The sequence below is a fragment of the Neoarius graeffei genome, chromosome 13, assembly GCF_027579695.1.
Source record: "Neoarius graeffei isolate fNeoGra1 chromosome 13, fNeoGra1.pri, whole genome shotgun sequence".
Lineage (NCBI taxonomy): Eukaryota > Metazoa > Chordata > Actinopteri > Siluriformes > Ariidae > Neoarius > Neoarius graeffei.
Window position 1 is genome coordinate 1,851,739 of NC_083581.1, and position 22,703 is coordinate 1,874,441.

Genomic DNA, 22,703 nt, shown 5'->3' on the forward strand with positions numbered 1-22,703 from the left:
ATCAGATTACTGTATTATAAATATAAATATTAAACCTATTTCTCGACATCATTTGGTAATTTTAATTTAAAGTTTGAAATAGGTTTAGTCAGTCAAGCTGATTTTTTCACTAAGTTTAAAAGCTGTACGGCCTTTCGATTTCATAAAATCGGTGAAATTTAGTTGCGTCTGAAATGTGGTGATTGTGATATCTGTTTATTTCTGTAATATCTCACAAAATATCAGGCCATTCTGTGGCTGGGAAGTTATTTAATTTGAGGGGATTAAAGCAAATAATGTGCATGAAATCGCTCGCTTGGCGCAGTCAAGCAGACAGAGGAAGTCCGTGTGCGCATGCGCAGGTTTACCTTCTTCTTCTTCTTTTGGGTTTTACAGCAGCTGGCATCCACAGTGTTGCATTACTGCCATCTACAGGTTTCCCTTTGAGCGTGCACTGACAGTTCCATCATTCTGTCGCTAAACGAACAGCTGATCACACCGAGGTGCTCGCTGAGCACCCATATTTATTAGTTTGGTCCTGCGTTTCCTTTCCTTCGTATAGAACATAACGTCTTTTCTTCTCGCTTTCTTTCCGTTACTGTAGTCGCTCTTTCACGTTTCATTCGCACACTCACGTCCTCCATTTTTCTCTCCTGTTTCAAATTTGTATCCCACAATGCCTTGCGTGAACAGGGAAAGCCCACCACGTGATGCATGATGTAGTATCTTGTATTGGGTCATGGGGAAGCAGGAAAAAATAGCGGAGAATTTAGGGCCACGTGACTCTAAAGTCACTAATTGTTTTTTTTTTTTTAAATCCAAATAAATTTGGAAGTCTGTGATTCGAATTCAGTAGCTTTCAGTCACTAAACAAAAATAATTGGGTGTCGGGAAAATTCTTTTTATGACCCACACTTGAAAAATCTGAAAGGCAGTACAGCTTTAAGCGTTTATTCCTAAAAAATAAACAAAATTATTTGTGAATAGGATGAGAAGCTGGAAATTAGTTTTAAAAATGTCGAGAAATAGTTCTGATAATCTCATACTGTACTTTATGGAAATCTTATTACAGTAGATGCATCTGACGACATTCAAGATCGTTTCCTAAGATATCAGTGTTGGTCGTGTTTCGACAAAAATCTAATTTGTCACTAATTTATCCCACGTTTATGTATTTTTCCCTTTCAGTGTTCTTGTAAGAAAGCAAAATCAGTCTGAAAATGGCACAGTGAACTTTACAAAGGAAACATCTTCATAAATCTTTGTACAAAAGATCAACACAAATTAGACTGGATTTGATTAATAAAGAAACAGACCTGGGAGTCGAGCCACAGGAAAAAATATTGACTTGTCATTTTTAGGAATCGTAAAGAGAGTCCTCTAAAGATGTAAATGAATATATGTTAGAAAAAAAAGTTATGATGTTTTTTGTTTAAATGGAAATCGGGAAAGAACTTTGGGTTCTGTTATAGTTTGAGTTTAAACTTTAATGGTCAGTATGTTCAAGTTTATGAGCTAATCAAAAACTAGCACAGCCACGAAGGGACTGAGGTTCAGCATAATTTTAATAAAATAAATATTTATTCTCTCCACATTCACTGGATATGAGCAATCGCATGCTCTGATTGGCTACTCTACTGCTAGGATATCAGCTCATATACCATGAGTAGAGAAAAACTGTTACTGAACCAACCGAGGATGAAATAAAAACTCTACTCGAAAACAAAACCACAAAAAATACAAAAAAAACAAAGCAACAAAATATGGAATGAAACTATTTGATGGTAAAAATGTATCTTTTAAAAAATATTTTTCATGAATTATTATCGCATTTTTCACAAATTTCTCTGGTCATTTCGCCGGTTTGTTTACATTCTTAGCAGAAATAATTTTCTTGAACATTTTGTATAAAGTTTTTATTTATCGAATTTGCAAAAAATAAAAATGCTCCGTTTCTCAAAATCCAGTGAATGTGGAGAGAATAAAACAGTTATTCCACTCACTCTGGGTGCTACGCACCTCGTCACCCATCAGCTCATGTACGACTCAATTTTGGGGAATAACTGTTAAATGTACACTCACCAGACACTTTATTAGGAACACCCCAAATCCACCTGCAGCGGTTTTCTGCAGTTGTTGAATCAGCCGATCCCACGACAGCAGCGTGATGCGTTAAATCACGCAGATACAAATCAAGAGCTTCAGTTAATGTTCAAACATCAGAATGGGAAAAATGCTGATCTCAAACTGGGTTTTGTTCTTTTGTATTTATGAAAGCAGTAACTGTTCTACAGTCCGTCAGCACCGACAGGAAAATAAAAAAAAAAATCCCCAAAGAGAAGTCAGCAGTGAGGTCTGTGTTTTTATAGTGCAGTGGAAACGAGAAACATGCTGATGAGAGATTTTCTGAGAAAGTACAACCCCAATTCCAAAAAAGTTGGGACGTTGTGTAAGCTGTAAATAAAAACAGAATGCAATAATTTGCAAATCATGGAAGTCCTTTATTTCACTGAAAATAGTACAAATACAACATATCAGATGTTGGAACTGAGAAATGTTATTTGTTTTTTGAAAAATATACACTCATTTTGAATTTAATACCAGCAACACATTTCAAAAAAATTGGGACAGGGGCGTGTTTACCACTGTGTTGCATCACCTCTACTTTTATCAACACTGTAAATGTTTGGGAACTGAGGAGACCAACTGCTGTAGTTTTGAAAGAGAAACGTTGTCCCATTCTTGCCTGATATACAGTTTCAGTTGCTCCAGTTTGGAGTCTCCTTTGTCGTATTTTGCACTTCATATTGTGCCAAATGTTTTAAATGGGAGACAGGTCTGAACTGCAGCAGGCCAGTTTAGCACCTGGACTCTTTTCCGATGGAGTCATGCAGTTTTAATATGTGCAGAAAGCGGTTTGGCGTTGTCTTGCTGAAAGAAGGAAGGACTTCCCCAAAAAAGATTTAGTCTGGATGGCAGCATGTTGCTCTGAAACGTGTTTATATCATTCAACATTAATGATGCCTTCCCAGATGTACAAGCTCCCCATGCCATGTGCCCTAACGCCCCCTCATACCATCACAGATGCTGAATGCTTTTGAGCTGTGCACTGATAACAAGCCGGATGGTCCCTCTCCTCTTTAGCCTGGAGGACATGATGTCTAGGATTTCTAAAAAGAATTTCTACTTTTGATTCGTCAGACCTCGGGACAGTTTTCCACTTCGCCTCAGTCCATCGTAAAAGAGCTCGGGTCCAGAGAAGGGGGCGGGGTTTCTGGATATTGTTTATATCTGGGTTTGACTTGCGTTTGTGGATGCAGTAATAAAGTGTTTTCACAGACGATGGTTTTCTGAAGTGTTCCTGAGCCCATACAGTGATTTCCACTACAGACACGTGTCTGCTTTTAATGCAGTGTCTCCTGAGGGCCTGAAGACCACAGGCATCCAATGTCAGTTTTCAGCCTTGTCTCTTGCATACAGAGATTTCTCCAGATTCTCTGAATCTTTTAATGACATTATGGACCATAGATGATGTGATCCACAAATTCTTTGCAGTTTTACATTGAGGAACGTTAAATTGTTGCACTGTTTTCCCACACAGCCTTTCACAGAGCGGTGAACCCCGCCCCATCTTTACTTCTGAGAGACTGAGTCTCTCTGAGATGCTCTTTTTATACCCAATCATCTTACTGACCTGTTGCCAGTTAACCAAATTAGGTTTTTTTTAGCATTATACAATTTTGTCAGTCTTTTGTCGCCCCGTCCCAACTTTTTTGAAATATGTTGCTGACATCAAATTCAAAATAAGCATATATTTTGCAAGAAACAACAACATTTCTCAGTTTCAACATTTAATATATTGTCTTTATACTATTTTCAATGAAATGTAGGTTTTCCATGTCTTTCAAATCTTCACATTCTGTTATGTTTTACACAGTGTCCCAACTTTTTTGGAATTGGGGTTGTAAAAAGGGAAGTGTGGGAGTGTGAGCGCGCACACACACACACACACACACACACACACTTTAATAAGATGGAAATGATTATCAGAGATTATACATTTCTAAATAATAAATGCACTTTGTTTTCCCCTCATATTATACATGAGGTTTCCTTCCAGCTCAGAGTCTTTCGATGGATCACGTGGTGTCTGTAAAACATCTGGACGCCGAGCCTGAACCTCACCGCAGGTTAATGGCTGAAAAAGATCAGATCTTTGAGATCATCAAATTCCATTTGTACTATTAAAACCCAGAAGTCTGTGAATCATTCACTCCTTCATTCAGCCGGATTCCCAGATGTTCACTCGGATTACAGATGTGTTCAGACGGAAAGAAGGCCGACGCCTGGAACAGGAGTTTTGGACTCGGTCAGCTCAGACTGGACAAAATGATGAGAAACATTTTCGATGTGACATTTGCATCAGAACCCGAGTTCTCTTCCAGCACTTCCGCTGAGGATTCCAGAACTCAGCCATGACCCGGACACTCAGCATCTCCACGGTGAAGAGAGAAAAACGGCACGCGGTCATTCCCTTACAGTCAGACACTGAGATTCACATTATATTACACCACACCGTGCGGAGTTCTGGACCCTGACTGGTCAGAAGGTGTTGATTAATTCTCTTTAACAGCAGCTCTGACAGTAGTGCAGGTTTATATTAATGCCCTTGGTGTTATTGTCTGTAAGGAGTCTCCAGTGTGAGCGCTGTGGATCAGTCAGAGGTGAAGCCGTGAGTTTAAGGACAGAGGAGTTTACACTTCTGTACAGGTTCTCAGGAACACAATGGAACAAGCTGCTCATTATAAAGTTCTCTCATTAACTTTAAGAGAGAGAGAAAGAGACTGGTGAGGGAACGACTGTTTATCGCTGCTGTAACATCTGGGACAATCAACAGATAACAGGATGATGCTTTTCAAAAAATTAAAAAAATGTAATTGTTGATAATTTGCTGCAGTGTAAGAGGAATAAAACACTTGCGGATGTGCAGTTAGAGGAAAATAATCAACTTCAGGATGATAACAGTAACTCAGCTTCACATCACTCAGTAGTTACTGTAACACACACACACACACACTTTTAAACGTCTACCTGTGTGAGAGAAGTGATCTCATCTCATTATCTGTAGCCGCTTTATCCTGTTCTACAGGGTCGCAGGCGAGCTGGATCCTATCCCAGCTGACTACGGGTGAAAGGCGGGGTTCACCCTGGACAAGTCGCCAGGTCATCACAGGGCTGACACATAGACACAGACAACCATTCACACTCACATTCACACCTACGCTCAATTTAGAGTCACCAGTTAACCTAACCTGCATGTCTTTGGACTGTGGGGGAAACCGGAGCACCCGGAGGAAACCCACGCGGACACGGGGAGAACATGCAAACTCCACACAGAAAGGCCCTCGCCGGCCACGGGGCTCGAACCCGGACCTTCTTGCTGTGAGGCGACAGCGCTAACCACTACACCACCGTGCCGCCCGGTGAGAAACTTGATTATTCATAAATTGTGCAGTTTATCAGAGTGAGATTAAATCAGTCACTACATGACTGAAGATCAGTGAGCCCTGCTGTCATGCAGGCAAGGGCGCCAATACTTTTGTTTTGAGCAAAAATAAAGAAACAGTGAGTGCAAACCATCAGACAACATTAAATTATCACAAAAATATTTTGTGGCTGAACAACAAACTGTTCTTATTGCACACACTGTGCACTATGGAGCATCTAAAGCACAATGAGACCCTGCGTAGTGAGCAAAGATAGTGAACAGGACACCACTTGGTGGATTTAACATAAGATACAACTGTATGATTCTGACCAATCAGTGGTCAGCACTGTCTCTAGCCCCACCCACATTATCTAATCATCTCAAATGTGTCATATACAGTACGCCCCAATCATGGGAAAATGGACACGTGAATGAAACGCAATGCTTTTGTATTGAACTTTAATTTAAATTTTATTAAAATAACCATTATTGATAAACAGTTTGTACTCGAGTCTGCAATAAAACCTTCAAATACACAGCTGATTCAAACAATTTTAAAAATGTCGAGTCCGACTCTTCCAATCAACACCGTTAAAACTCTCAACACTGATCTGTTTACAGGAAGTGCACGTTAACATTTCACACTCTTGTGTATAAAACTCCACACTCGGGGAAAGGCACAGCGACGTGAAAGACGCGAGGACGGATTTTAAAGAGACACGCCCATCCTCTGCGACGTGACTGACGTGAGCGCCTTCTCCGGTTCTGCAGCAAAGCAAAGCGTAAAATAACCTCATCTGTAGTTTATGAAATAGAACCGTGACGTTTCTGTTGTGAGCTGAACAGCAGGATGATGGGCGGCTCGTTTCAGCGTGTCAACTTCACCAGTAAACAAACGTTTAATGCTTAGACCTGTAACAATTACGTATCTACACTTTATAAACACAACAACCCAGATTTCATCTGATTTGTTTCTGTGCATGAAGATGACCTTCACCTTCAAATAATACAACATTGTCTCTGACGCTCGAGTGCGTGCACGAGAGAGAGAGAGAGAGAGAGAGAGAGAGAGATCTCGATCATTACACCGACTTCAGGAAGACCTCTGAAGAAGCGATGTGGTTTCCATCAGCTCCAGACTGTGGAGTTAGAAGACAGGCAGCTTCATGAAGGTCAAAGTGCAGGAGTTGATGTCCTCGGTGTGAGCGGCTCTGTGCAGCGACGGCTCCGAGGCGCTGCGGTTGATTTTGGGTAAAGCGTGCTGCAGGAGCTCGATGGAGGACAGGATCTGTACAAACACCAGGACAGGAAGAGGACTAAGGTTACAGTCGTAGTGACCAATCAGAACGCTGGAATCTACAGCTACGAGCTAAAATAATCCCTGTTCCTGAAAAGCCAGCTTCTGATGACCAAACAGCTACAGACCGGTCGCACTTACGCCTCTGACCAGAGCATCAGTAACGCAGTAGATCACATGGACGTACCATGAGAAACCAGACTTGTTTATAATTTGCCATGAGAACAATTTGATCTTCAAAACAAAATCAGAATTAAAATCCACTGAAAACTGAGGGAGGAGGAGTGATTTTCCTGAAAATTCATTAAACGGCCTAATTAGCAACCTGTTAATGAGAAATCACAAAACCAGGGACTGACTTTTGTGCAGACTGATTAGATCTTCCAAACAAAACAATCAGAATCAAAATCCACTGAAAACTCAGGGAGGAGGAGCAAATTTTGTGAAATGTGGACGGACGATGGATGCTGAGTGATGGCAATCGCTCATCGCCCTTTCACCAGTGACCGAATAATAATTATAAATCTATTATTATTATAATAAAGTGCTTGGAGAAACTGGTCCTGCCTCCTCCTTCAATCCACATCAGTTTGCTTATAGAGCTAACAGGTCCACTGAGGATGCCATCACTACTGCAACTCACTCTGTGCTTAGTCACTTAGAACATCAGCATCAGGAGAGCTACATGAAGATGTTCATCAACCTCAGCTTGGCATTTAACACAATCATCCTGGACATTCTAGTCAGCAAACTGCTCGATCTTGGCCTCTCCACCCTCATTTGCACCTGGATTAAAAACCTCCACCGCACTACGTGCTCAAACTGGAGCCCCTCTAGGCTGTGTGCTGAGTCCATCGCTCTATTCCCTATACAAAAGCTCACTTGTGCAACACCATCAAGTTTACCGATGACACGGCCGCTGATCTCAGGAGGGGAGGAGTCAAGACACAGGGATGAGGTTCAGAGTGTCAGTGTGGTGTTCAGTAAATAACCAACACTGAACACCACAAAGAACTTCTACTGGACTTCAGGAGGAAACGTAACAGAGGCCACACACACACACTGCATAAATGGAACACGTGTGGAAAAAGGGTGCGGTCCTTTAAATTTCTGGGAGTCCTCGTTTCCGAGGCCCTCTCCTGGTTGGTTAATACCACTGCACCTGTAAACAGAGCTCAGAGACTCCAGCTCCTCAGAGTGCTCAGGAGAAATAACACAAAGAGGAACCTGCTGATGGCCTTCGACAACACTGCACCCGAGCGTGGGGAGCAGGCTGCTCTGCTGCAGACAAAACAAACAAACCAAAAAAAACAAAAACAAGGCACTGCAAACACAGTGGGGGGAAAAAAAAATAAAAAATAACTAGATAGAACTCGACACCAACGGCGTCGATGGGGATGCTTCCGCCTGGTAGACTACACGCCTTATTAAGTTGTGATTTGGGGATGGACATTTGACCTCACAACGACCTTGACCTTAGACCTTTTGATCTCAAAATCTAAATCAGTTCATGTTTGTTCCAAAGCGCACAAATAGTGAAAGTTTGGTGAAATTCCTTTCATTAGCCTTTGAGATATCGCGTTCACAAGGTTTTGGGATGGACGGACGCACACACGCACGGACAGACGGACAACCCGAAAACGTAATGCCTCCTGCACCTTACGGTGGCAGAGGCATAAAAACCCTCCTCACTGGCTGCCCTCCCTGGAGGACATCACCACCTCACACTAGCTCAGCACAGCCTCGATCATCATCACAGGCTCCACCCACCCTGGACCCCACCTCTGAACTGTTACCCTCTGGGAGGAGCTACAGGTCGGTCAAGACACACCTGCAGATTACAAGGCCATATGCACACTCGACACAAACACTGACCGACCCGTTATCTTTCATTCATGCCGCTTTCCACTCCTGATTAATTCTCTCCACTTCACATTTTACAATCATCAGGCGAAACACTGCTTACTTATGCCCATCTTACTGTTCTTATGCTACACTCACTGGCCACTTTATTAGGAACACCCCTACTGTTTCTGCAGTTCTCTAATCAGCCGATCCCCCGATACATCAAATCAAGAGCTTCAGTTAACGTTCACAATGTTCAAACATCAGAACGGGAAAAACTGTGATCTCACAGTGTGACTTTCTGTCTCTCACTGTGGTATGGGTGTTGGTTTGATCCAGATGAGTATGAGGTTTGAGTATTTCAGAAGCTGCTGATCTCCTCCTGGGGTTTTCACACACAACAGTCTCTAGAGTTTACACAGAATGGTGCGGAAAACAAAAAACACTGAGTGAGTGAGCGACAGGTCTGTGGGTGGAAACAAACGCCTTGTTGATAAGAGAGGGTCAGAGGGAAATGGACAGGAAGGATATAGTAACTCATATCATCACTCTTTACAACCGTGGTGAGCAGAAAAGCATCTCAGCATGCAACAGCAGAACAGAAGAACACATTGGGTTCCGCTCCTGCAGCCAAGAACAGCGATCTTAGAACCAACACCACGTTCCTATTAAAGTGGCCGGGGAGTGTGTGTCCTGTGTCTTGTTGTATTTGCACTCCTAATTTTGCTGTTGGCGGAGATTACATTTAGAATAAAGACAGACAGACAGACAATCTGATTCTGATCCCAACCAAAACTCAGAAATAAATATTTTCCATACAACACCACATCGCTCGGCTCCTCCCAGCCAGCCCCTCGCTCGCTCGCTCAGCTCCTCCCAGCCAGCCCCTCGCTCGCTCGGCTCCTCCCAGCCAGCCCCTCCCTCCCTTGGCTCCTCCCAGCCAGCCCCTCCCTCCCTCCCTCCCTCCCTCGGCTCCTCCCAGCCAGCCCCTCCCTCCCTCCCTCCCTCCCTCGCTCGGCTCCTCACAGCCACTCAGTAACACGACTTTTCCCTCAGCAGCACTCTGTCCTGTGTGTTGTCCCCAACTTTCACGTTAACGGTCATTAAAAATGCAAACCTTGTGGTGATTTGATGGATGTTTAGGGTGCAGAGTGAAATTAAAGTAAGGTCCTGATGATGTGTCACCTGAGGGAAGAGCGGTCTCTCCTCTTTGGATTGTTTAATGCAGTCAGCGACCAGGCGCTTCATGGCTTTGGGACAGCTCTTATACAGCTTCATGAGATCCGGAGACAGGTAACCTCGACCTACCATGAAGATAATCTACACACACACACACACACACACACACACACACACACACACACACAGAGTTAAAAGTTTCCCAGGAACTGTACATGGTCCTGATCCTCACCTCAATATTCCCAGGACTTTATCCCAATATCCCATTTAAATGCTGTTTAACTGATGTTGACATGATTTGTCTAAAGGTGTTGATTAATTTTCTAAAACAGAACAAGTCTAAAATTAATCCCAATCCTCTTTAACCCAGCGCCAACCGCACTCAGCCCGCCCTCATACCTGTCCCAACCCCGCCCCCATACCTCATCTCTGATTTCCCCTGATCTAGCCATACCTGATCTCTGTTTGCGATGTGTGAATACGGAAGCTCTCCGGTCATCAGCTCATACAGAACGATGCCATAGGAATAAACGTCGGACTGGAAACTGTACGGATTGTTGTCCTGCATTCTGATCACCTCGGGAGCCTGGAGAGGAAAATTACAGAGGGGAAAAGATCACACCTTCACTACATAATGAGCACAATTTAATTTAGCCACTCATCCTGAGAACACGATCTACATTCCAAAACTATCCTCGTTTTATTTTTATTAGTGGATGAAACTCACCATCCATAATATGGACCCTGAAGGGTGTTCGACCTGATGGGATCCGCTCCACCTGGCCTTCACCGTGGCCAAACCGAAATCCCCAATCTTCACCGTCAGACCTTCATGCAGGAAAATGTCTGCGTTCTGGTTAAAGCAGTTATTTTCACAGGCAAACTAGTTTATTATTTCCACACTACTCTTACAAACCTGTTATAAATACAAATGTGAGTTTTTTTTAATATTCAATTATCATTTCTTGTTTTTATTTGTATTAATATTTAACTTGCTTTTTGAGCTACAAATTCCTACTTTATTCAATTTAACTACATCTTATTTTATAAAATTAAACATTTTAATGAAACGTTTAAATGAAAATTCATAATTAAAAATAATTTGCATAAATTTAAACAAATGTGCATATTTTATCTTATGCAAATAAATTTTTTTTAATAACAATTATGCCTGTAACAAACCTTCCTGGACTTTTTTCTAATGCGTTTTATACAAATGTATACGAAATATTTTATAAAATGTAATTTTTTTGGCATATTTAATATTCGTTTAATTTAATTTAGCCTTTTTTTAAATAAGAAAAATTAAATTTAATTTAAATGCACTAAATGTGTTATATCAGTAAAGTTCTTATTATTACCATTGTGTTTTAACAACTAATTCAAATTAATTACAGAAATCAGAAAGAATTCAGTTAAATCTCCTAATCAAGGAACTTTTTTCTTATTTTAATTAAAACATAAACACTGAGGAAATGTTATTACCCTGAACAAGTGGTCTTTATATCCAAAAATTAAATCTGTATAAATAAATAAAACTTGTGAGAAGGATACTGTTGGACTTCATGTCTCGGTGGATGATGTTCTTTGCATGCAAGTAGCTGGAATTAAAAGAAGAGAAACATTAAACCTCAGAGTTAAATTTGCACACGGCAGGCTTTCGTCTAAACCGGGGAACAGGGGCGCTGCGCCCTCTTACTCTCGGCGTGCGCCCCCTTACCGAAATGCTGATTGAACCCCAAGTCACACTTAGGCCATGCACTTATATGCTACTGCACAACATGCAATCTTTCTCAAAACGATCTTTTCTCCGTGAAAACATCCCAGCAGCACCACGTGACAATGTGTCTGATCATCATCAAATACGTTATAATTACTCCAAAAATATTCCAATCATAGTAGATACACCGCCAGACGGTGCAAAAACTATCCGAATTGGCGTTTTCCAGATTGAGGCACCATGTTGTTTACTTGTCGCGGCTGCACTCGCGAGATTTGACATGGGTTACATACAAGGTCAGCTGACTTGTAGAGCGAGATTTCTCGAGACTGAATGACCTTTCACCCACCGGCGCGGGAGCTTTTGACAGAAGTAGTTGGCGAGTTGTTTTTGTTGACACTTGGGCATTTAAAGCTGTCATCCCGCGGCACGAAACGGAAGAAAGCCAAAGACTGTCCGGGGTAGAAGACGATTACTTTTCTTTTTCAATGTTGACAGACAATTTGTTACAATTTCCCTCTCAGACAGCCTCAGAATGTCCCATTGGAGCCTCAATTTTTCAAAGGCTTCACACGGCAGAGGGGGGGACGGACAACCGGCATCATCCCCCCCATGTCGCGTCGCTCCCTTGCCATGGCTCATACTAAATTTTTCTAGAAAAAACCCTGCACGGTTTAAAACCGGAGCAGACGAGACGCGCCCTGCCCCGCCCCGCCCCGCCCCGCGTTTAAAGTCTGCTTCTGTCGTTCTCAGTTACGAGATTAACATGGATGTGTGGTGTGATGTTTACGCTCCTGACACTCACTCCATGCCCTGAGCTGTCTGCCTCGCGATGTCGATCAGCTGGAACATCTGGAAGTTGGTCTCCAGCACGTGGAGGTGTTTGTACAGACTGCTGCCCTCGCACCACTGCGTCACGATGGCCAGGTTATCTTTTGTCATGTAGCCCATAAACAGCAGGATGTTCACATGCCGGGTTTTCCTGTGGACACGGAGAGAGACACAGAGGTTCCACATTCAACACACCTAATAATATAAAACACACACTGTACCAGTCAAAAGTTTGTACACCCCTACTCTACTCATTCATACACTTTCTGTATCTCGACTGAACAATACTGAAGACATCAAAACTATGAAATCATTTCATACATGTTCCACATGTCATTTCATAAACCAAAAAAAGTGTTTGATTTTTGAGATTCTTCAGCGTTTCCCTCGATGACTCTTCGTACACTATCGTCATTCTCTTACCCAGCTTCATGAGGGAGTCACCTGGAACGCTTTTCAATTCACAGCTGTGTCTCATCAAAAGGTCATTAGCGGACGAGTTTCTCACCTTCTTAATGCGTTTGAGATCAAACAGTAAATAATAAAAATACTCTCTAAAAATAGCCCTATAACACAACTGTAGTAATCTATATTATGTCAAGAACTGAACAACTAAGTAAAGAGAAACGACATCCATCATCACTTTAAGACAAGAAGTGACTTAATTCATAAAAATAAAGAAAAACACTGAATTAGAAGGGGTGTACAAACTTTTGACTGGTACTGTATGTGTGTGTCTATGATGCTGTTCATAGCGGTCATGAAAACAAACAGGTGTCACTTCAGATGTGTGAATCAATTAATATTTGGATGTATTGGTTCTGAGAGAAAGTGAATGAATTTCAAACCGGACACGTCCAGTCTGGGCCAGCTGTAACGTAAACGTGTAAGAATGGAAAACGTGTGTTCTTTGCTGACGTGTTAAGTACGCCGGCTCACCGCAGAACTGCGACTTCATTACGAAAGGCCTGGAACTGCTCTGGCGTGGGATCGATGACTTTTAAGATCTTCACAGCGACGTCACCTGCGAGTCAGGACAGAGGGACAGGAGCTTACTGAGGGGTCATTATTCTGTAACCAGACACTGCGCTGGAAGAGCGTGCTCCGTGTTCAGGTTCTCCAGCGGTACGCGATTCTCTCACCGTGCCATTTCCCTTTGTATACGGTTCCGAAGGATCCTGAGCCGATTCTGGAGTGCAACATCACCTCGCTGGCTTCGATCTCCCAGTAATAACTTGAGTCTCTCTTATCCCTCGGACGCTGGAAGAAAATAAACATCAGTCCACGGAGGTGTGGTTCATGTAAATTAGATGTAAATTATCTCAAAATAAACCCCTCTTTCTCTTCTTTATATAAACAGGACATGCTTGAAAAGGTGAACACGAAATGCCGCGGGTTTTGAGGACTTACGATTTTGTTTTTCTCCTGAGAGCTGAAGGACGACGACGCCCTCTCCTTCTGAGCTGGGGGCGGAGTTTTGGACTGGTTCCAGCCAGTCGGACTCTGGTTTGGAGAACTTCCTGCTGTATGAGAGTTTATTTAAAAAATAAATAAATAAAACCCTGGAATAAGGATACGTGCACAAAGGAAAACATAAAGCCCTGCATAACAGCACGAATAAATATTTATTTAAATAAATACGGACCGCACAATGAGTTACACTTTAACTTGTTCATGATCTGAGAGGGCGTGTATTTAAGACCATAAATGGAGAATGTCTGTGCATCATCAAGATTCATATGCGCACACGTATTTGTACAGATTTTAATAGGAATAAATAAACCTCCGAGTGAAACAATAGAACTTTAACTACTCAGAAATGTGTGTTAATATATGGACCCAAAGACACGCCCACCTGTCCCTCTCAAAGACACACCCACCTGTCCCTCTCAAAGACACGCCCACCTGTCCCTCTCAAAGACACGCCCACCTGTCCCTCTCAAAGACAGGCCAGCTGGCCTCTTTTTAGACTTTGACACTTTGGATTGTTTATTAACTTATTATTTATTGTACTCTGCATTTAAAGACATTCAAAACATGACTAACAAATTTATTCACAATTTAAAATAAAATTGTTTCAAATGGTGTTCATAAAAGGCGCATCAAGTCTTTTATTCCCTAATTAGCTGAATAATTTTAAATAGTACAGGTAGTCATTGACTTACGACCTATGCAACTTACGACCGATTGACTTTACGACCGTCTGGTTATGACTGGCAAGTGTTTCCCAGCTGAGCGTACAACAGTTTCCGCCCCAGCTCCTGGTTTATCTCATCTCATTATCTGTAGCCGCTTTATCCTGTTCTACAGGGTCGCAGGCGAGCTGGATCCTATCCCAGCTGACTACAGGCGAAAGGCGGGGTTCACCCTGGACAAGTCGCCAGGTCATCACAGGGCTGACACATAGACACAGACAACCATTCACACTCACATTCACACCTACGCTCAATTTAGGCCGAATCCCATTTCACCCCTTGGACCAACCCCTTGGCCCTTCCCCTCCATTTTGCGCGTTCACGTGAAGGGGTAGGGGTATCCCAATCCCAGTTAACGCGGAGGGGTAGGGGAAGGGGTAGGGCTTCTGTACCCCTCCAAACGGAGATTTTCCTGGAGCTGACTCCGAACGAAGGGGTTTGAGTGATTTCCCACAATGCCATGCGGATTTCATAAAGATGGCGGTTCCCGCGGCGAAAGATTGTCATAAATGTATTTTCTCCATTATTTACGTGTTTTAAGTTGTTATCCAGAGGAAACACGCCGCTTGATTCGCTTTCGAGCTGAGAATGAGCAGCGATTTCTGAAATCCAAGCTGCTGCTAAAAAGCTTTGGGAGTGAGTATTGTTTTCGGTTGCTTGACTGCGTACGTTTTGTTCTGTTATTCTCGCTTTTATTGTTTACATGAGTGTTCTGACACCTCATTCTGTCGGATGTGGTGCACGAAGCGCCAAAGATATCCCATTCAGTGGTGTTAGTTAACAAATCACACCCTGCCAGCAGAGATTTCTGGTTCTGGCTCTGACTGTAGCGGCTGGTCGCAGCCAATGACGCATTTGGTCGCGTTTTGCTAACGTAAACGCTGACGGAGGTACGCGATGACGTATGCGATCGTTGAAGGGCTATCCCAATACGTAAGGGTTGAATTTCAAGCCCTATCCCTTGTAGCTCAGTTTCAAGGGGAAGGGCCAAGGGGAAGGGGGAGGGGTAGAAATTAGAATTGGGATTGGGCCTTAGAGTCACCAGTTAACCTAACCTGCATGTCTTTGGACTGTGGGGGAAACCGGAGCACCCGGAGGAAACCCACGCGGACACGGGGAGAACATGCAAACTCCGCACAGAAAGGCCCTCGCCGGCCACGGGGCTCGAACCCAGGACCTTCTTGCTGTGAGGCGACAGCGCTAACCACTACACCACCGTGCCGCCAGCTCCTGGTTTATGAAACGAGCAAATCCTCCCGCCAGCCCGAGCGCTGCAACAGCTGATGATGACGTAGACGACCCACAGCCGAGCACCAGTGATGCCAGCAGTCACTAAATTTTGTATTTTGCTGTTTTACATTTGTATTTTGGTATGTTTCAAACTAAAATATTTTCTATTTTTCACACCTGTATTTCGTATTTATTGTTTTGCACTTATTAAATGAATTGTACTGTACGCAGTGTAGTATGCAGCGTTTGACTTAAACCAAATAATGAGCCACGGTAATGAAATAAGAAAATGTTGATAAAATAAGACTTTAAGATGATTACAATATCATTACACATCACAATATGTTTACGTTCATTTAACATAGGCCGACTTACGACCAGATCGGTTTACAACCGGTCAGTCGCAACCAAACGCAGTCACAACCAAACGCAGTTGTAAGTCGATGACTACCTGTAATTATTAAACAAATATTCTAAATAATTGCGTTTCTTTTTTCCTTACCTGATCCATGACCGTGTCCATGACGTATTGCATCCTGTACAAAGAAAGAAAGGACAAAATATTTAAAACTCTAAAAGCCAACCTATTCCTCCTTCCCTTTGCGTATTTAGTAAATATCATAACGCTGGTTTCCAAGACAAATTAGAAACGTGAGTTAGGAATGTGAAGAGGTGAACAATACCTACTCTTCTCTTCAGACAAAATCTCCGGCACCAGGAAGTAGGAGAAGTATTCAGGTAATCTATCTACTCCACACAGCGACACAATGACAACCGCAAGCAGAGTGACCACGAGAGGAAATACAGACAGAGGGTGAAAAGAGAAGTAGTGCACACAGAACACTAACAGGTGTCCAGATCAAGGGCTGCTGAATTCTGGATTCTGATTGGTCAGAAGGTGTTGATTAATTTTCTGTAAAGTAATGCAGCTGCAAGTCACAGGTTTATATTAAAGTGATTGTTCTACTCGCTCTGCATAAACGGATCTTTAAAAAAAACTGATGTGCGGTGAAGTTTTGTACAACATCTCTGTACGGAGTCTCCAGTGTGAGCGCTGTGCATCAGTCAGAGGGGAAGCTGTGCGTTTAAGGACAGACGAGTTTACACTTCTTTACAGTTTCTCAGGAACACGACGGAACAAGCTGCGATTTTACCATCTTATCAACTTCGCTAACAGCCAACAGACGTCAGGACACCAGCTAGTGACAAACAGGAGGAAATTACAAACAGTATATAAAAGAAGTATAACAGACTGTAGTAAGGAAAATGCACTCCGAGAGAGACAGAGAGAGATACAAAGGATATAGACAGACAGACAAAGAAAGAAAAGTACATGGATTAAAACAAAAAAAAAATTATTTGACTGAAAATTTATGGGGGGGGGGGGGGGGGGGGGGGGGTTATGGGTGGATTTCGGTGAAATTCTGAGAATGGTTAACTTAGAACTGATAACTTTATCATCAATTAATTAATGGATTAATATATTCAATTTAGGCGGCACGGTGGTGTAGTGGTTAGCGCTGTCGCCTCACAGCAAGAAGGTCCTGGGTTCGAGCCCCGGGGCCGGCGAGCGCCTTTCTGTGCGGAGTTTGCATGTTCTCCCCGTGTCCGCGTGGGTTTCCTCCGGGTGCTCCGGTTTCCCCCACAGTCCAAAGACATGCAGGTTAGGTTAACTGGTGACTCTAAATTGACCGTAGGTGTGAATGTGAGTGTGAATGGTTGTCTGTGTCTATGTGTCAGCCCTGTGATGACCTGGCGACTTGTCCAGGGTGAACCCCGCCTTTCACCCGTAGTCAGCTGGGATAGGATCCAGCTCGCCTGCGACCCTGTAGAACAGGATAAAGCGGCTACAGATAATGAGATGAGATGAGATATTCAATTTATTGCACTTTCTTTCCATTGCTTCCGTATATTATTTTTTGTGGCAAACCACACAAATGCAAGCACCTGGAATGTTTAGTTTTTTGCACCATGAACTAAATGGCTTTCCGTTTTCAGCTATTTCGTACAGCCAAGCCCACCTCCACTTGTTTTTTACACCTTTATCGATGGCAGACACATCAGTGCCTTCTTTCATGTAAAGCGCATCCATGCTGCCGAAACCGAAAGCAGAATGACATGCTCCTCTATGCTCCACGTCAATATAGAAAAAAGTTTGGATCTTTGCTTAAATTAAAATTGGGGTTTGACCTTACTTTGTGTTGAATACGACTTCAAAAACAATTCAAGATTTTATTAAGAGAAATATTGTGGCCAACACGAGTGTTAAGTTCCCTAAAAGATCGCGTGAATTTGGCTGCTATCTACTTTGCGTTCGTTCTCATTTTCCTCCATCATTTCATAGGCCAGAAACAGATGTTTTGACGTAATTTAACTTAGTAGGCTGTGATTATTATTTAACCGTAGTCTTCTAGACATTTTGGCTGTTTGGGGCATTGAACGCTGGTGTATGATTTTCAGGGAATAAAGTTTAGCGCATGTCGGAGCATCATTGCGCTCGCAGCCTCCAACTCCTCAAACGTCCTTTAAATTGTGATATAACGTAGGCTATAAGGCACGGTTCTAACATACCTTACACACTGGCCTAACGAAAATAATAATTGTTGGGGCGTCTGCTGATTTGTTAGCTATAAATTTAGGTCTAATTACTTCTGACAGTCTGCAAGCATTGCACCGTCAGGTCAAGTCTGGCTGAAGCAGAGGAGCGGGCTTTCCGGGCTTTATTTTTTCGTTTTTTTTTTTAACATGCTCTATTTCCAGGGATCCCAGCAGTAATTGAAAAAAACAGAGGAATGTAAGAAACTATCAGCAGGGGTCAAGGGCGCTGCAAGCCCCCTGAAGCTGTTGAGATTTTAACATTTAAAGATGCTATAGAACACATTTTTTACATAGATTTAACATAGAAAAGCAACAGAATTTAACAATAATGTGTATCTATTTGATACCGTATTTTGTAATCAATGACATAAGCGGCAAAAAAAAATTTGTTATTTATAAAAATTAGATGAAAATGTAGCTTTGAAGAATATACTTCTAACCCGGACACTGTTCCGCTATCTCTTTTATGGACGATATCTTTTTTCCACGACATATTCAGGGCTGTGAAATTGTAAATAAGAAATCAGAGGAAAAGGGGGGGTCTGGGGGGCACAGCCCCCCAGCATAAGCCAGACACCAAGCCATTTTAGGTGTTATATGGTGTATTCTGAGCATTTCCTGCAAGTAAAAAATTGATCTCAACAAGTAAATATTTGACTAGTCTTGGTCTTCATTTTGCCATATAAAATACCTATCAACAGTTTTCTCTTTTAAAATGAAAGATCCATGTAAAATACCTTGAAATATCTAATAAGTGCCTATGTATTTTATCTCTTAATCAAAATAAAAGTAAAAAAATGTGTAAATAACAATTTAAAGAAATGTTAATAAAAGAAAACGTTGATAGGCCTTTCAAAATGACTGTGAAAAATCATGCTCAATATTTAAGTGAGAGATACCTGTTGTCTTCCAAATTACACTTAATTCTTGTATTATGTCCTGGCTTTTTCCAAGAGTCTGTCACAATGTCTCTTGTCTACAGAGCAAAAGTTTAAAAAAAACTAATGTTTCTATTATTTACATCTTTTCTTTTACTTCTGGCTCCTTCTATTCCTCTTTGCATCACTCCCAGCTATTTTTTTCAATTCATCTTTCAGTAAGGCTATTAGTTATTAGTTCTATAGTATTTGCATTCCTCTATTAAAGCTATTTACAAAATGTTCATAGTCTGTCAAACAGCATCTAATGAAAGTCTTTTAATTTTCTTTTCTTTAACACCATCTCTTTCAGTTTTGCAAACTTGTTCTTTTTCATCTTTTCCTTCAGTCTGTCTGTGTGGTCTTTTCTAGCCCTCTTTGCATCTCTCTCAAACACCTCCTTAGCTTTCCTTTTTGATGGCATCTTAACTATGTCTGATCTTGCAGCCCAAAATATGTTCAAAACCCACCAAAATGCACTTGAAACCGCCCAATCTGGCAACACTGCTCCTGAGTCGCAGTCAAGACGTGTTCCACGGTCAGCTGGCATAAAACTCCGCGAGTCCGGCTGAGCCACCGGTCTCGTGCAAGGCGATTAAAACCTATGATTAAAACCGACTAGACCCCCCCAATGATTTTTAATGCAAAAATAGACGTTTTGTGAAGATGATATTTTTCGCGACAGAATCCGCGGAAATTTCACAGCCCTGCTTATTGAATTAAGTTCAACGCATTAGAAACAAAAGCACGAACAGAGTTAAAACACATTTTCTAGCAAATGGGCGCAGCCATATTGTTTTCTCGTTCTATCGCGTACAGTCTCGCGGTATTTACATCAATTTAACTTCCGAGTGTTCCCGAATGTCAACGAGAACAAACGAAGATGACAAAAACCTCGCTAAACAAGCAAACCAAATCAGAACGTATTCTGCTGGTCATTCTACTTAAACATATTTTTAATGGATATACAAGAGATTTAAAAAAAAAAACAACAACCCACCACCACTTTGGCTAGAAAAATAGCGGAATTCCGCTAAATAGCGGACGTCTGGGATTCCTGTATTTCTATATGTCCAAGTTTGAACTAAGTCATTTTGGCAAGATTTAATTTAATACAAAACAGAAATGGTCAGACACAAGCATGCCAAGCACATGGGAATGTATTTTGCCAATTTTGACAGCGCATGTTTTTTTAATGCCGCACCGTAGACAGCGAACGTTTAAACATGATCAAACACAGGAAATGAACGACACAAAGCATGGCTCAAAAACAAAAAAGTTAAATAAACCCTGCTGATAGCTGATGGTGTTGCAACACATCAGTGTTATAACCCAATCTCTACCCAACCACCCGTCATTTTAATTCTCCTCGGATCAGCACCGACCTCACATTTGGCCTTGGGAGAGTTCAGCTGACGGAAATCCGTCACACGACGGAAAACTTTAATCCATGAAAGTATAATGAGAGAGAGAGATACACAAAGGATAAAAAGAGAGAGAGAGAGAGAGAGAGAGAGAGAGAGAGAGAGAGACAAAAAGGGAGGGAGAGAATGAGAAAGACCAAGACAGAGATACAGCTCAACATGAACAGAGAGAGAGAGAGAGAGAGAGAGAGAGATAGATCACCTCAATCAGGTTACTGTCCACAGGCAGGGTGGTGCTGACTATATGGACGTTGGGCGTGGAGGTGGAGCGCTGTCTCTGAGAGAGTGCGCCCCCTGTAGGAGGATACGCCGTGCTGTCATTAAACGCTTGAGGAGTCGAGTGTCTGTATGCTGAGCTGGAGGAGAGACGAGACACAACAAACATCACATACTGACAAAACACCACAACACAAACGCAGAAACGACCCCACACATACCACACGCTTCACTTCATGTTTCTTTCTGAAACCCAACAAACCTCATCGCGAACACCCCGTCTTCAATCTATAATACTCGCTGAACAAACTAACGTACCAGCAACTGTATGAACACGGAACCATTTTAAAATACACGCCTGTTTAAACACCGAGAACACGTGCAGCCCGTCTCCAGAGGAAAGCGCCGTCCGCCTTCTTCTGCATACACCAGCTCACAGACACCTACCGTACCATTAGCTGGTGCTGCTGCGATTGACAGGGGAGAAAGAGTATGCCCCTCCCACCCAGTTTTACTCTCTTGGACCCTGCGGATGGGCGTGGCACCACTGGGATTCGAAATCCAGCTCGACAGGGAGAACACTTTTCTGCTGCACCACTCAGGAGCCACAGAATAAAACTATTTCAATCTTAAATCTTACTAAAGTAATAATAAGAAGAAACACTACAGAACATGGACTCATTGAAGATATTATCACTTGCTAAAAGCAGGTTACACCTGCAGGGTACAAACATTCGACCACTCCTTCTCAAGAGATCATGGAAACAGAAATGTAATGCCTTCACCACCTTGTAGTGTAGAAATCTAGCGAGAATACGTGTCTGGAAAACTAATCCCGTCCAAATAGTACTTTAGAGCAGTGATTCTCAGAACAAGCAAGTCAACTCAGACCTAAAGTGTTCTCGACAGCTTTATTTAAATATTATTATGACTGTTCATGAAATTTTAGTTTGAGGAACACTGCTTTGCAGTAACCGCTTCACCAACCATGTATTCTCATCTCTCATGATTCGCCCATTCTCGTTAGAATCTGAAAATGGACGACACACGAGCCCTTAAACACAAATTAATCCCCACCAGTGGGTAAATGGTCGTAAAATGTCAAAATAAAATCCTCCCTGTGTTTAAACACTTTGACTCTCAGTGTGGCGGAGGCTTAAAAACATGAACGCAGGGGTTCAAAAACACACACATGGCATATTGATCATGAGGAAGAACTCACACTTTGCCGAATTTGAAATCAGAGCTCAGCAATATAACCAGTGACCAGCGGTGGCGGATCACTGTGCACTTCTGAGCTCTGGGAGATGAACAGAACCCGAACACAACCAGCTCTTTCATGACTTAAAGAGCCTGAAAGCCCTGAGGCGAGTGTGTATAAACCTCAGGGAGTCACTCCAATCCCATGTCAGTACGGACACCAAAACACTCCGCACTGTTTCCACACACTCGTCTGTTTTATTATGGAATAATACACTCAGGAAGAATTTAGCAATGTGAGGCTCAAGATGTTCACCTCCAGTTTACTGATTATTTATCGCTCACAGTGGTCGAAATACTTTTTTCCAGTGTTCTGCATTATTGCAGAATGTCAAAATTTTGTTCTGCAATTTGGAAATATTTTCTGCAAATATGCAAGCCTCCATACTACACCCTTCTCAACCCAATAATGCCTATATTTACATCATATCTAGCTTTACAGCTCATAGCATTACTGTAATTATTTATTCTCTCACTCTATTTTTAATTTCAGTCTTCACAGATCCTTCTCTGCAGCAAAGTTA

The 22,703-nt window shown here is 42.2% G+C and overlaps 2 protein-coding genes across 3 annotated transcripts in view; one reads left to right on the forward strand and one right to left on the reverse strand.

Annotated features, from left to right (window-relative positions):
• The window catches only part of syn2a (synapsin IIa), a 61,528-nt gene extending 55,786 nt beyond the window's left edge, over positions 1-5,742 (forward strand). The window contains exons 11-12 of the mRNA XM_060937097.1: positions 2,322-2,336; positions 5,719-5,742. Coding sequence (XP_060793080.1) covers positions 2,322-2,336; positions 5,719-5,742 — 39 coding nt within the window. The remainder of the gene's footprint in view (positions 1-2,321; positions 2,337-5,718) is intronic.
• Positions 5,743-5,912: 170 nt separating this feature from the next.
• The window catches only part of raf1a (Raf-1 proto-oncogene, serine/threonine kinase a), a 35,804-nt gene continuing 19,013 nt past the window's right edge, over positions 5,913-22,703 (reverse strand). The window contains exons 7-17 of one of the 2 annotated variants that reach the window (XM_060937087.1): positions 20,906-21,059; positions 16,267-16,300; positions 13,750-13,859; positions 13,482-13,599; positions 13,279-13,363; positions 12,314-12,490; positions 11,343-11,389; positions 10,516-10,634; positions 10,243-10,374; positions 9,795-9,929; positions 5,913-6,755 (exon numbers count right to left, since the gene is read on the reverse strand). In XM_060937087.1, coding sequence (XP_060793070.1) covers positions 6,615-6,755; positions 9,795-9,929; positions 10,243-10,374; positions 10,516-10,634; positions 11,343-11,389; positions 12,314-12,490; positions 13,279-13,363; positions 13,482-13,599; positions 13,750-13,859; positions 16,267-16,300; positions 20,906-21,059 — 1,252 coding nt within the window. In that variant the 3' untranslated portion in view covers positions 5,913-6,614. Of the gene's footprint in view, positions 6,756-9,794; positions 9,930-10,242; positions 10,375-10,515; positions 10,635-11,342; positions 11,390-12,313; positions 12,491-13,278; positions 13,364-13,481; positions 13,600-13,749; positions 13,863-16,266; positions 16,301-20,905; positions 21,060-22,703 lie in introns of both variants that reach the window. The other variant, XM_060937086.1, reaches the window with a different exon arrangement.